The sequence below is a fragment of the Ictidomys tridecemlineatus genome, chromosome 2, assembly GCF_052094955.1.
Source record: "Ictidomys tridecemlineatus isolate mIctTri1 chromosome 2, mIctTri1.hap1, whole genome shotgun sequence".
Classification (NCBI taxonomy): Eukaryota; Metazoa; Chordata; class Mammalia; order Rodentia; family Sciuridae; genus Ictidomys; species Ictidomys tridecemlineatus.
Genome location: NC_135478.1, coordinates 9,882,644 through 9,896,914, shown reverse-complemented (window position 1 = coordinate 9,896,914; position 14,271 = coordinate 9,882,644). Strand labels below are relative to the sequence as shown.

The 14,271-nt window shown below is 63.6% G+C and overlaps 1 protein-coding gene across 1 annotated transcript in view; it reads left to right on the top strand.

Annotated features, from left to right (window-relative positions):
- The window catches only part of Cacna1a (calcium voltage-gated channel subunit alpha1 A), a 168,258-nt gene extending 158,993 nt beyond the window's left edge, over positions 1–9,265 (top strand). The window contains 10 exon segments of the mRNA XM_078025870.1: positions 1,589–1,696; positions 1,790–1,890; positions 2,893–3,002; positions 3,099–3,237; positions 3,365–3,478; positions 5,351–5,386; positions 6,344–6,530; positions 6,751–7,001; positions 7,671–8,291; positions 8,293–9,265. Coding sequence (XP_077881996.1) covers positions 1,589–1,696; positions 1,790–1,890; positions 2,893–3,002; positions 3,099–3,237; positions 3,365–3,478; positions 5,351–5,386; positions 6,344–6,530; positions 6,751–7,001; positions 7,671–8,291; positions 8,293–8,745 — 2,120 coding nt within the window. The 3' untranslated portion in view covers positions 8,746–9,265.
- Positions 9,266–14,271: the final 5,006 nt, after the last annotated feature.

Here is a 14,271-nt window from a genome sequence, read left to right as displayed (position 1 = left end):
GGGACCGCAGAACTCCACATCCCTAGACCCTGTGGCCACGAGAGAAAAGAAAGGGAAGCCAGGGGCGAGGTGCGGTGCTGCACGCCTGTGGTCCCAGCCACCGGGGAGGCTGAGGCAGCAGGATCACTGGAGCCAGGAGTTAGTTGCCCGCGTGGGCAACATAGCGAGACCCCGAGTCCAAAAGAAAGGGGTGAAAACGGGCGTGCGCGCGCCCTCTCGCGGTGATATAGGGGACAACCACTTAAGTCAAAAGAGAAAGCCCAAGTCAATAGAAAGCGATGGGTGGGGGGACGGTGCTTGGTGACCGAGGTCCCCTAGGCCTCTTCGGCAGAGGATCTGAGCAGACCGCTGCAGGAGGAGGGGAGAGAGGGGGCCACGCAGATTTTCTTAGGAAACTGTCCTAGCACAGAAAGCTCGCCGCACAAGGATCATGGAACGGCCTGAGGCAGGAGCATGCCGGGCACATTTAAGGAGCAGTGGGGAGGTCGGTGCGGCTGAAGGGGAGCCAGGAGGAGCCGCGGGGCTGAGGACAGAGCAGGCAGGGAACCGTGAGCCTGGCCTGAGGATTCGGGCGCTCCGCCGGAGTGGGGCCTGACGCAGGTGCTCGCGGCGCCCTCTGGTGGCGGCATGCGGAGTAGACAGCGGGAGCCGGAGCCAGCCCAGATCCGAGGAGGCGGGGTGGGGCAGCAGTTCAACTGTCCCTGGCTTCAGTGTCCTTGCTCCAAAATAGATCTGAGCTTTGAGTTTCACCTGCGCGTTAGCAAAAAGGCCCTTCTAGCGCCAGGGTGCAGCTCAGTTGTAGAGTCCTGGCCTAGCTTGCGTGAGGCCCTGGGTTCCATCCCAGCACTAAAAAAAAAAAAAAAAAAAAAAAAACATTTTGGCTCAAGGTACGGAAGGTCCGGCATCAGGGGACCTGTCTGGTGAGGGCCTTCTGGTTATCAAGTCCCAGGCACCAATCACATGGAGAGAGACGGGTAGTACCCGAGGCTGTGTGTCTTTGCTGTCTGCCCTTTCCCTCTCCAAGCCTCAGGATCCAATGCAGGGACAGAGCCCTCATGGCCCCTCCAGACTGTAGTCCTCACACCTCACGAGAGGAACTGGGTCCAACAGGGGCTTGAGAGGGCGTGGCCCACGTTCAAAGGATAGAGCTGCAGTACTGACCCTGGGGGAGACGCTGTCCCAGGGCTGGACGCACATTAACTCCCTTGGTCCTCAGCCAGACAGAATGTCACCCCATTCTGAGATGGAGTAACTGGGGTTCCTAACGGTGCACGTGCAGAGGCTGGGTGTGGCTCAGCGGCAGAAGGCTCTGGGTTCCATCCCCAGCACAGAGAGAGGAGAGTCTAGCGACTTAGCCAGGCACTTGGTGAGAGCGGCAGCCAGGACTGGGCCCTCAGCTGACCCAGCCCCTTGCAGCACTGGACTGTCCCTACAAAGCCGTCCCCCAGCCCTGGCCCTGCCGAGGACCAGGACTTCCTCTGGGATCACAGCGGCTGTGGCCACACTCTAGGGAGCTGTGGCTTGGCAGCTGCCCCAGCGGCTGCTGGTACGGGGGAGGCGGTCAGCATCTGTTGCGCCCACACTGCAGGTGGGGCCGACAAGCAGCAGATGGACGCAGAGCTGCGGAAGGAGATGATGGCCATCTGGCCAAACCTGTCCCAGAAGACGCTGGACCTGCTGGTCACACCTCACAAATGTAAGAGCCGAGCCCACCCTGGGCCGGGACCCCCGCACAGTGGGGGCGGGAGCCGGAGGGGCGGGCGGCACCTGAGCTCTCCTGTGCCCCCAGCCACGGACCTGACGGTGGGGAAGATCTACGCAGCCATGATGATCATGGAGTATTACCGGCAGAGCAAGGCCAAGAAGCTGCAGGCCATGCGCGAGGAGCAGGTACCAGCGTCCATCGCCCTGGGGACACCCAAGCTGGAAGACAGGGGCTGGCTTGTCACCATGGGAACCAACCAGAACTAGGGCAGGTCACTGCCAAGCAGGGCCATCTCAAGGAAATGCAGCCTGGACGATTCGTCCCCTCCACCAGCACTTGCTGAAGGTCACTGGGTGTTGGGTGCTGTCCCCAGTGCTCGGGGTCATCGGTCACCGGGGGGTTGCAGATGGGAGCAGAACAGACCAGATTCCTGCCCTCGGAGAGCAGCCGTTCTAGGTGGGGACCCACCAACAGCAGCAAGTGACTAAGCACATCTCATGGTGGCAAATAATGAGGGCCATGGCGCCCTGCGGACCTGAAGAGGGGAGAAGAGGGGAGCGGTGTGGAGCCGCGCAGGTGGGGCCTGGAGACCGGAAGGCAGGGAGGGAGGACGGCAGGAGCAGGCTGGCACCCAGGGAACAGCGTCCTCCTCGGCAGAGGAAAGAGACAGTGCAAAGGCTGAGGCTGGAGGACGAGGAGGACGGAGAGGGGCAGAGGACGGTGAGCCAGGGGGACATTGGGCCGGAGTCACAGGGCAGAGCTCAGAGATGGAGGGGACATTCAGTTTTATCCCAACTGAGAGGGGAGCTGGAAGGGTCCTGCACAGCGGAGGGGCCAGGTCTAGCCCTTGGGCACCCTCTGGGCACTAAGGTGGGGAGCCGGGAGGGCTGGGCTGCTCCAGGTGCCAGGTGCCGGGCAGAGGCCAGGGCGGGGCCGGCTGGGGAGTGGAGGAGTCCAGGAGGATCAGACCTGAGTGACTGATCAGCAGGCCCAGGGTTCCATCCCCGACACTGCAAAAAAGTGGTGGGGGACTTCTGGAATGTCGCAGGGTGGGGTCTCAGCACCCCCTCCAAAGCCCCCCCTGCTCTGCTCAGCCCAGCCTCGCCCACAGCCTGAGCCTCCGTTCCCCTCCTTCGTCCCCACCCCGTCCCTGCCCCTGTGCACACATGCTGCTCTCTGCCCCCCAGAACCGGACCCCTCTCATGTTCCAGCGCATGGAGCCCCCGTCCCCGTCACAGGAGGGGGGACCCGGCCAGAATGCCCTCCCCTCCACCCAGCTGGACCCCGGAGTCAGCCTGTGAGTGTGGGTCTGGCCAGAGTGGGGGGGCAGTGAGGTGCCAGCGCCCAGGCAGAACCCCTGAGTGCCCCCCACCTGCCTCTGTGTCCCCCACAGGATGGCTCATGAAGGCGGCATCAAGGAGAGTCCGTCCTGGGTGACGCAGCGGGCCCAGGAGATGTTCCAGAAGACGGGCACGTGGAGCCCAGAGCGAGGGCCCCCGGCCGACCTGCCCAACAGTCAGCCCAGCTCTCAGGTGCCCCTGCCCCCACGGGTCCCAGGTCGCCGGCGCCTGCAGCAGGCACCCCCCACAGACACCGAGCCTTCCCTGGGGCCCCGAGTCAGGTCCCGGGGCTAACCAGGCCCTGCCCTCTGCCCCGCAGTCGGTGGAGATGCGCGAGATGGGCACCGATGGCTACTCGGACAGCGAGCACTACCTCCCCATGGAAGGCCAGGCCCGCGCCGCCTCCATGCCCCGCCTCCCGGCCGAGAACCAGGTGAGGGCTTTCACCGCCCGAGGGGGGCCACCGCACCGCACCGCACCCTGCGGGCAGCCCCCACGCTGGCCTCACCGGGAGCCCCTGACGGGCCTGGCCCTTGGCCCCCCTGGTGGAGCCAGGAAGGGGAGGGCCCTGGGGTGAGCTTGGTGGCCGCGGCCAGTGGTTCTCCTCTGCCCTGCTGGGGACAGAGAGGGAGGGGCCGTGGCCCGGAGAGCTGCCCTCCGGAAGCCATGGCCCAGGGGGCACCGCCCTGCTCAGAGCCCTGTGCTGGGAGGATCCAAGTTCAAGGCCGCCCTGGGCGTCTGAAAACCTGAGGGAGGGCCGGCTGGGGTGCAGCGCGGGGTGGAGCCACGGGCACAGTCCCCTACGACAAGCCCCAGGCTGGGCGTGGCCCGCGTGCAGCCGTCTGGCCCCGCACACGCCCTGGGTTCCCTCCCAGCACTGGGGAAAACCCAGCACGCGCACCCCGAAATTCCACGCACTTCACGCACCTCACACATGCACCTACGTGTGCGCACCTCACACACCCGCACCTCACATGCACACCTCATACACTCCCACTTCACGCACCAGCACCTCATGCACACCTCATACACGCGCACCTCACGCACCCACCCTTCACGCGTGCAACACGCGCAATTCACGCACATGCACCTTACACATGCACCTCACACACGTGCACCTCACACCTGACACCTGCATACCTCACGCACCCGCACTTCACACCTGCGCACCCCACGTACCCACCCCTTACATGCGCACCTCACGCACTCGCCCTTCACGCACCTTATGCACCTCAAGCACCCACACCTCACGCACGAGCACCTCACACCTCCACCTCACACCTGCGCACCACACACACCCGCACCACACACACCCACCCCTCACACACCCACTCACGCGCGTGCACCTCACGCACCCTCACACCTCACGCACATGCACCTTACACACCTCATGCACCCTCACCTCACGTGCACGCACCTTGCGTGCACACCTCACACCCGCACCTCATACACCCCACATGCGTGCACACCAGCACACTCACTTGTGTGTGGCGTGTGCCAGGCACGCACACTCGTGGGTCTGGCATGGGCGGTCCTGGGAGGCAGGGCTGGGGGTGTGGGCAGCTGCGGGCGTGTCCCTGTCAGGTCTCCGTGCGGCTGCAGGGCAGCGTGTGCCTGCTGCGTGTGTCTGCGTGGCCGTTTGCCCGGCGGCTGGGCCCACTCGCGGGGAGGCAGGAGGGACCATCCCACCGCCCTCCCGAGGAGGGCAGAGGCCAGCAGCATGGCGGGCTGCCTGCCGGCTTTCCAAGTGCGGCTGGAGTGCAGGGCAGCGCCCCTGGCGGCTGCGGGGCGGGAGCTGCGGGTGGCGGGCGGCATGTCTGGCTGGGGAGCTTCGGTGCTGTGCTGTGGCTGTCTGCACCCGGCGCAGGCTGCGCTGTGCCTAGCAGGGCAGGGTGGCCCGAGGGCCTGGCCTCTGGTGGCTGTGAGGCTGGGTGCGAGGCCCTGTGCTGCATGTGGCTGCCCGGTCCCTGGTCTGGGACGTGGCTGCTGGGCCCCAGAGAAGACCGGGCGGGGCATCTGGGGCCCCCCTGGAAGCTGGGGGCCTCCCCGGGAGCCAGGACCAGGGCCCTGCATGGGCAGGGGCCTGTGGCCAGCCGTCCCCTCTGTTGGTGTCGTGCCTCTGCCATCTGTCTGTGTGTCTGTCTCCTCTGTACCTGCTGGGGACAGCCAGCGGCCTGCTCACCAGGACCTGACCCCCTCCCCACACCGCTCCATGCTCCGCCCTCCACCACCTCCTCCCTGCCTTTTATATTTATTTTCTTCTTTCTGTTCTTTCTGTGTGCACCATCCCGTGGGGCTGTGACAGAGGAGAAGGGGCCGGCCACGTGGGAATGACCTCAGTGTATGTACGCCCTGCAGCCCCAGCTGGGCTCCGGCCCCTCTTCCTCCCCAGCCCCTGGGGCACTCCCCATCTCTGGCCGCCTGGCCCCACCTTTCTTTGCAGACCACACCCTCCCCCATGGAGCCCTCTCCTCATGTGTGTGTCCTGTGTGTGGGGGGCCATCCCCCCACTCCCCTCGTCACAGCCCCCCGCCGTCCCCTCTCTCTGGGGGTCGTCCTCCAGCTCCACCGTGGACCCCAGCCCTGCAGTCTGAGTCCTTCACAGCCCCCGCCTAGGGCAGGGCGTCCAGCAGCAAGCAGGCGGGTCCTGCGTGAGGGTGGGGTCCCCGCCATGTCCCTGCTGCTGTCTTCCGCCGGCCACGGAGAATCACAGGCCCTGCATGGGTCAGCGCTTGACCCAGGGGCGCAGCAAGTGAGGCCAAGGATGGGGTCCTCAGGGCCTCGAGTGCCAGGGCAGCCCCTAGCCTGGACCTGGGCAGCTGGCACCAGGGTCAAGGGGTCAGAAGATAGCGGCCCCTGGGCCAGCGAGGTGCTGAGCTGAGCTGGCCGGGGGAACCTGGCTCCTCTCCGTCCCTGGAGGGCAGGTGGCAGCCAGGGCAGGTGTGGACCTGCAGCCCAGGGCTCCCAGGCTTGCGCCTTGTAGGGGGACAGTGCTTCCCTTCGTCCACCTGCCCACCCTGGCTAGGCCCCCAGGGCTGTGGGTCCTGAGAATCAGTGGCGTGGTGAGGGGCCAGGGGACCTGGAAAGAGGACAGAGGAGTTCCCAGGGCTCCGCTCTCACCGCACCTAGCCAGCCTGTGTCCAGGACCCTAGCGCACCCCTGGACCCACTCCCCAGATGGCCACACCCCAGTCTCAGATGGCCCTGCACCAGCCAGGCTGCCAGGACGGGGTAGGAAAGGATGGCACTTCTCAGTGCTGGCCTCTGACTCCAGCCCACGGCCTGTCCCCCAACCCCAGACCATCTCCGACACCAGCCCCATGAAGCGCTCAGCATCGGTGCTGGGCCCCAAGGCTCGGCGCCTGGACGACTACTCCCTGGAGAGGGTCCCCCCAGAGGAGAACCAGCGGCACCACCAGCGCCGCCGGGACCGCGGCCACCGCGCCTCTGAGCGCTCCCTGGGCCGCTACACAGACGTGGACACAGGTGGGCTGCCGCAGGGACTCCACCGGACGGGGGAGGTGGAGAGGGACGAGACTGGACAGGGGACAGGTGCCGCTGCAAAGAGTGCAGGGACCGGAGTCGCAACCGGCCTTGGCCGTCACCAGGCCTCTCTAGGGCCCCTGGACCCCGGCTGGGCTCCTGTGTGCACGCCCTGCCATGCCCCAAGGCTACCTGGGGTCTGTCCTTCTGTGTTCCCGGCCAGGCTTGGGAACCGACCTGAGCATGACCACCCAGTCCGGGGACCTGCCTTCCAAAGAGCGGGACCAGGAACGGGGCCGACCCAAGGACCGGAAGCACCGGCAACACCACCACCACCACCACCACCACCACCCCCCGCCCCCCGACAAGGAGCGCTACGCCCAGGAGCGGCCGGACCACGGTCGGGCCAGGGCGCGGGACCAGCGCTGGTCCCGCTCGCCCAGCGAGGGCCGAGAGCACATGGCGCACCGGCAGGTGGGTGTGGCACGCGCAAACCGCAGGCGGGGACCGGCCCCCCAGCCACACCTGCAGGCGGCCCCCCACCCACGGCCACCCGGGCAGGTCCCGATCCCGGTGGCGGCCCCGACCGGCACACGCTGCCTCCTGGAGCCCAGGGCCCCGGGCGGGGGTGGCCCTGCGCCCTGACCCGGCTCCCTCGCCCGCCCGCCCGCCGCAGCCCCGCCGCCGCCGCTCCCTCCTTGGTTGCGGGCGCGTAGGCGCCCAGGACCCGCGCGGTCGGTCCCCGCGTCCCGCCCGCGCTGCCCCCGCCTCCCGCTTTCCTTTAACCCGGCTTCCCTTTTTGTTTCGATTATGATTTCTGTCCTATGGACGCCTGTGAGTAATTTTTGAAACTTCTGCTATTTTAACCCCGAAACTTACAAAACTCCATCTCTCATTTCTCTTCTCACTTTGTTGTGTTGGTTTTGACCCCCCTCCTGTCTCCCCCTCCCTGTGGCTGTGGCTTTTCTCCTTTTTTTCCATTCGGATGTCCTGTGTCCCCTCCTCCTCCCCCCGGACCCTCTCCTGTCCCGTTCGGTTTCCGTTGCCCTCCCCCTCCCCCCCTCCTGTGTCTCCTCCCGTCTCCTCCTGGTTGATTTTGTTGTATCTTTTTTTTTGATTTCCTTTGTTTCAATTTTCGTGTAGGGCAGTAGTTCGGTCAGTGGAAGCCCAGCCCCCTCAACATCTGGTACCAGCACTCCACGGCGGGGACGCCGCCAGCTCCCCCAGACCCCCTCCACTCCCCGGCCACACGTGTCCTATTCCCCCGTGATCCGTAAGGCCGGCGCCCCGGGCCCCCCGCAGCAGCAGCAGCAGCAGGCGGTGGCCAGGCCGGGCCGGGCGGCCACCAGCGGCCCTCGGAGGTACCCGGGCCCCGCCGCCGAGCCGCTGGCCGGGGAGCGGCCGGCCACTGGGGGCCACGGCAGCAGCCGCTCGCCCGGGATGGAGCGGCGAGCTCCGGGCCCTGCCAGGAGCGAGTCCCCCAGGGCCTGTCGCCACGGAGGGTCCCGGTGGCCGACGTCGGGTCCGCACATGTCCGAGGGACCCCCGGGTCCCCGGCACCACGGCTACTACCGGGGCTCTGACTACGACGAGGCCGACGGCCCGGGCGGCGGCGGCATCGGCGAGGAGGAGGCCATGGCCGGGCCCTACGACGCGCCACCCCTCCCACGACACACGTCCTCGGGCGCCGCCGGGCGATCGCCCAGGACTCCCCGGGCCCACGGCCCCGCCTGCGCCTCGCCTTCCCGCCACCGGAGACTCCCCAACGGCTACTACCCGGTCCACGGGGTGGCCAGGCCCCGAGGGCCGGGCTCCCGGAAAGGCCTGCACGAGCCCTACAGCGAGAGCGACGACGACTGGTGCTAAGTCCGGGCGAGGTGGCCCCTCACCCGCCCGGCGCCCCCACGCACCCCACGCACACACCCGCCGGGAGGAGCCGCGCCGGGCCGCCTCGCGCCACCTGCCCAGCACCGCGGGCCCAGAGGACCCGCCCGACGGAAGGCCCCAGCCTCGGGGCCAGGGCTGGGCCGCGAGGGGGTCCACAAACCCCTCCGCCAGAAGAGACCCTCCCGGGCATCGACGGCCCCCCAGCCCTGACCTCCCCCGGCCAGGGGCTCCAGGGCGGCCAAGACAGACCAACCGCAGCCAAGGGATTCCAAACACTCAGCCCTTTTTGGAGAACTTTGGGGAAAACGGGAAAAAAACAAAAAAAAAATAATAACAACAACAACATTTTTAAAAGAAAAACGGGGAGAAAACAAATCGCTTCTATTGATGAGTTTTATCATCTCAATTGAATCCTTTCCCTGGTGATTGAATGCTGGTGGCTGCTGTGGCGAGGACACAAGGAAGATGCGACCCCAGAGCCCCACGCAGACGGGACACATCACACTCCCTCAGCCACACACAGGAGTGCTTGCCGGTGATACCAAACCCTCCTATTACTGCCTGCAGAAGTCAATCTAAAGAAAAATAATAACAATAAACAATTTTAAAAAGGACAAAAAAAATCAATGATTGAGAAAAAGAAGCATTTTTTTCTGACATTTGGTCCTGCTTGAAATAACAAAAGAGAAAAAAACAAAACGGAAAAAAAAAAAAAAAAACCACCACCACAATTCCCTGGCTTCTTGTTTCCTTTTTTTCCTACCTTGTTTGAAAACCGTGGGCTTGGGACTGTGAATTATTGCATGACATTAAAAAGAAAAAAAATAATAAAAAAAGTTGAATTCAAGGGCTTTCGGATTCGAGTGGTCTTTGTCCTTTGCCAAGTGCTGCCCAGGTCTCTCTGGGGGGATGTTGACTGGAACAAGGGGTGCTTACCCAGAATGCACCAGGCCCTTGCCCTGGGGGTGGGGGTCACAGCTCGGGACACACTGAGGACCCGCCCCTGGCCTGCACAAGCCTCTGGCACCTCCCAACACCCCAGCAGTTGTCTCCGCAGGGCTCTGCCCCAGACTGTGGCGGAGGGCGAGGATTTTCCTGAGAACCCTACACGATGGGCGGCCAGTGAGGACTTCAGAGGTCAATGCTGGGAACAGCCCAGGGAGGGCAGGGCTGGGCCTGGCCAGCTCCAGGCAGACACATGAGTGAGAGCCAGGTGTGGTGGCACACAGCTGCGATCCTGTCCCTCTGAGGTTCAGGGCCAGCTTAGGCAACTTCACCCTAACCCTAACCCTGACTCCAGCTCAGCACCCCTGGGTTCCATCCCCAGTACTGGGACAGTCTCCCTGCCCCAGGCACCGGACGAGGGATGGAACCCAGGTGCTCTACTCCTGAGCTACAGCCCCAGCCCTTTTTACTTTTTATTTCGAAACAAACTCTTCGGGCTGAGGTTGTGGCTCAGTGGTAGAGCACTTGCCTGGCATGTGTGAGGCACTGGGTTCGATCCTCAGCACCACATATAAATAAATGAATAAAATAAAGGTCCGTATATATAAAAATATATATAAAAGAAAAAGAAACAAACTCTTGCTAATTTTCCCAAGCTGGCCTCAGACTTGAGACCCTCCTGCCTCAGCCTCCTGAGTCCCCGGGACTACAGGCTGCACCTCCATAGTGGGCCATCATGTGGCCTTAGGGACACCCCTGGAAGGGTTGCAATGGCCCTCAGGATGGTGGGCCCCTTTGAGAACCGCTGTCCCCAGTAGTAGTGGCCCATGGGGACACATTCTTTACTACCACCATCATTATCAAGCACGACAGCAAGTGTCTCCCCCAGATCCTGCTCCGCCCCATACCTGGGGCGCAGGAGGCCACGGGCTCCAGTGGGGGCAGGCAGAGGGCTAAGACACAGCCCTGCAGGAAGCCGCCGGCCCAGGGAGAACCAGGGGGTTCAACCTCCTCAGAGCCGCCTGGCCAGTCCCCACCCCACAGGATTCCGAGCCAGCAGCCTGGGCCTGGCAGCCTCTGACCAGGGCCCACCTTCCACGGTGCTGGGGCTGCATGTGTTCAGGGGCCGACAGGGTGAGCAAGGGCCGGTGGATGTCCCTCCGCAGCCAGGACAGTCATCTGTCCTCCAAGGAATGGAGCCCAGGAGGAGCCTCCAAGACTCCCGAACCTGAAGGCCAAGTCTTCAGTTTATTCCCAGAAGCTGGACCCAGGTCTCCACAGCCCTCTCCCATCCCCCCAGCCCCTACCCTGAGGTGCATCACCTGGAAGATGAGGGGCAAAGGAAACGGGGGCACAGAAACCCAAGGCCCCGTTTCAGACATGTCCTCGGTCCCTATTTGCTAACTCTGCCAGCCTCGATGTCCCCTCTGTGAAACGGAGACCCACCCTGTGTCCAGGAGAAAAAACTCAGTCTACCCTTTTAGGTGCAGTAGTGAAGGGCTGTGAATTAAACTAACCAAAAAAGGGATGGACAGAAGAGCAGACACAGTCTTCATGAACACTTACACACAAAAACAAAGCTCCAGGTGGGAGACACAGGGGCTTACACACCATCTTAACAAAGGAAAGTGGGCCTGGGCTCTGAGGGAGGGAGGTCGTGGGGAAGTAACCAGTAAATGCGTGAGGAGGGGCATGATGGCACGCACCCGCAAACCCAGCGACTGGGGAGGCTGAGGCAGGAGGGTAGCAAGTTTGAGGCCAGCCTGTCACCAAATAAAATTTAAAAAATAGAAAATAGAAAAGGCTGGGGATGTGGCTCAGTGGTAAAGCACCCCTGGGTCCCATCCCCAGATCCAAAAATATGTATATGATAAAGTGGGGAAATCTAATGGGGAGCTGCGGGTTTCTGAGACGGTGCGGGCTCACCCCTGGGCCGGCTCTCCGTCGCCAACACCGGGCCACTCTTTCTGCCAAGGAGCCAGGGGCTACCTCCGCGAAGGGAAAGCTGTCACCTCCTTGCTTCTCTTTATTTTATGTATTTATGTATTTATTTTTGTGGTGCTGGGGATTGAACCCCGGGCCTTGTGCCTGCGAGGCGAGCGCTCCACCAACTGAGCTACAGCCCCAGCCCCTCAGTGCTTCTTTAAAAAAGAAAAAAATATATATATCATTTTCTTTTTTATGTCTTCTTCTTTTTGGTACCAGGGATTGAACTCCGAGGCACTCGACCCCTGAGCCACATCCCAGCCCTACTGTCTATTTTACTTAGAGACAGGGTCTCACTGAGTTGCTTAGTGCCTCGGCGGTGCTGAGGCAGGCTTTGAACTCGCGATCCTCCTGCCTCAGCCTCCTGAGCTGCTGGGATGGCAGGCGGGGGCCCTGGTTATATCAGAGGCCCAGCTCTCAGGCAGTGAAGGGAAGTCCTTTAGGCGGCCGAGGAGGACCCGTTTCTGGGGGTCCCCTGTCACCACCCAGCTCTCTGGTGCTGCTGGAACAAAGCACCTCGTTCTGGGCAGAGAGCTGCCTCTGGCCACAGTGGTGGGGACCCGAGTCCGTCCCTAGCTCCTGCTCAGCTCTGGTCAGGCCTGGTGGCCCGTGGCATCACAGTGGCGGGAAGACATGCAAAAGAGACCACTTGGTGAGAGGGAGGCCAGAGACGGGGAAGGGGACCGTCCTGCCCTCTTAGGACAACCCTCTCTTGCAGGAACTAGCTGGGTCCCTGAGAGCCGCACTGTCTCCCCCAACAGTGACACCCCAGTAGCCTAAGCACCCTCCACCGGCCCCACCCGCTCGAGAGCCACAGCTCTCCACATGGCCACCGCGGGAAGCCCGGCACAGGAGCCTCTGGCGAGTCCCAGCCTCGTCCCAAGGAGCTACCTCCTCAGCTCAAGACCACCCCGTGGGAAAGCTGTCCCACACCTTCAGATGCCATCAAAGGATGACTGGCGGAGGGGCCAGAACAGGTGACATCGCTTGGCACGGAGTCTGGGGGCCGGGAGAGCCAGGTCTGTGTGGGGGACCAAGCAGAGCACCCCAGCTTCTGGGACCACTGGCCCCTCTGGAATTCGGGGCAGTGCTGGGATGAAAGTCTGATTTTAGGGAAGCAACCTGGGGGGGGAGGGGGAGGGGGAGGAGGACTGGACACCAGACAGGAGGCTGGGGTCCTTCCACTGTGCATTTGGAAAAGCCTCACCAGCCCAGCAGTCGTCTCCCACGGGCATCGGGCGTCGGGCATCGAAGCCTGAAGGATAAGACATTTAAGTTAAAAAAAAAAAAAAAATCCAGTCTCCGTGGTGCATGCCTGTCGTTCCCAGCTCCTCAGGAGGCTGAGGCAGGAGGACCACTTGAGCCAGGAGTTCCAGAGCAGCCCAGGTACATACCAAGACCTCATCTCCAGGGGAAAAGAAAGAAAGAAAGAGAGAAAGACTATGTCAGTCAGTCCTCACTGGGGAGCCGGGCGCGGGGGCCCCCCTGTCGTCCCAGCAGCTCGGGAGGCTGAGGCAGGAGGATCGCAGGTTCAAAGCAGCCTCAGCAAAATTGAGCTAAGCCACTCAGCGAGGCCCTGTCTCTAAGTAAAACACACAGTAGGGCTGGGACGGGGCTCCACGGGCGAGGGCCCGAGTTCCATCCCTGGCACCAAAACAACAACAACAAAACCAGCCCGAGGCCCGGGGAAGAGCTCATTTGGCTCCTGAGTCTGGAAGTCCCAGTCCAAGGACGCGGTCGTGTGGGGCCGCGGTGAGGGTGGCCCATCACGGTGGCAGGTTGGGGGACAGTCCAGTCACCCATGAGGCGGGATGCAAAATGAGGAGGAGGGGAGCGTCACAATCCCCTCTTGGACACTCCTCCCACCAGGCCCCCCCCAGAGGCCCGGCACCTCCCAGCAGCGGAACCCGGGACCCCGGGACCCAGCCTTTAACTCAGGGACCTTTGGGGACACTCATTCCAATCTCAGCAAATGGCGGAGTGTGGCTCAGTGACAGGGCACAGGGCCTGGGTTTCATCCCCAAAGAACAACATGAAATAGTTACAGAAGCGAGTCCCTCCCTCGCAGGGCCTCGCAGGGTGGCTATTGACCCGCCACGGGCCATGGGCTGGGCCTGGCAGAGCTCCCTCCGCCTGCCGGGGGCAGAGTCTGGGGCGGGGGCTGGCGCCCCCGGAGCCCCCAGGGCCCTCTCTCCCGGGGCTGTCCTCCAGGTTCTGGAAGCTCCTCCCTGAGGAGGAGCTGCGACAGGTGCCCCCAGGAAGTGGCAAGGGACCTGCGGACTGGGGCTGCGGAGCCTGGCCCTGGGCCTCCAGCTGCAGGGCCGGCAGGGCCTGGGGTCCCCACTGCAGCCAGGGGACTAGGCAGACCCCACGCCACCCAGTCACATCAGCGGCAAAGCACTCGGAGAAGCTGAGAGGGACATGGCTCCCCGCCAGCCAGGTGTGGCCCTGGCTCCGTCCCCTGCAGGAGCTGGCTTCACCCTGAGCTTGCACCCCGTGTGCCCAGTGACCCTGTGAGGAGTCACCCATTCACCCCCGAAGTGGCCCAGCCCGTGCTGAAGGTCAGGTGGGGACGTGCCCATGAGGAGTGTCCTTGGAGGGGACAGACACAGAAACTGCTGTCCACCCGCCCACACCTTGGATCTGCGATGGCAGTGCCATCTGTTAGGCTCCACGCCCACACCCCATCTGGCCTTCTGTCCCTGCCACTCTGCCCTGTGGGAACAGCGTCCCGTGCTCCTCCTTCGTCTCCTGGTCACACCAGGCCACCGCTCACCCCAGGAGCTGGCCAGGGCTCCAGGCCCCTCCCGGGGCTCTCACCACCTTGGTTAGCTCACGTCTGTCCACCAGGCCCTGCCGAGGGCCACCTGCCCCGGACCCACCCTTCTCCAGCTCTGAAGCACATGAAGGACGTCCCCGTGCCCGG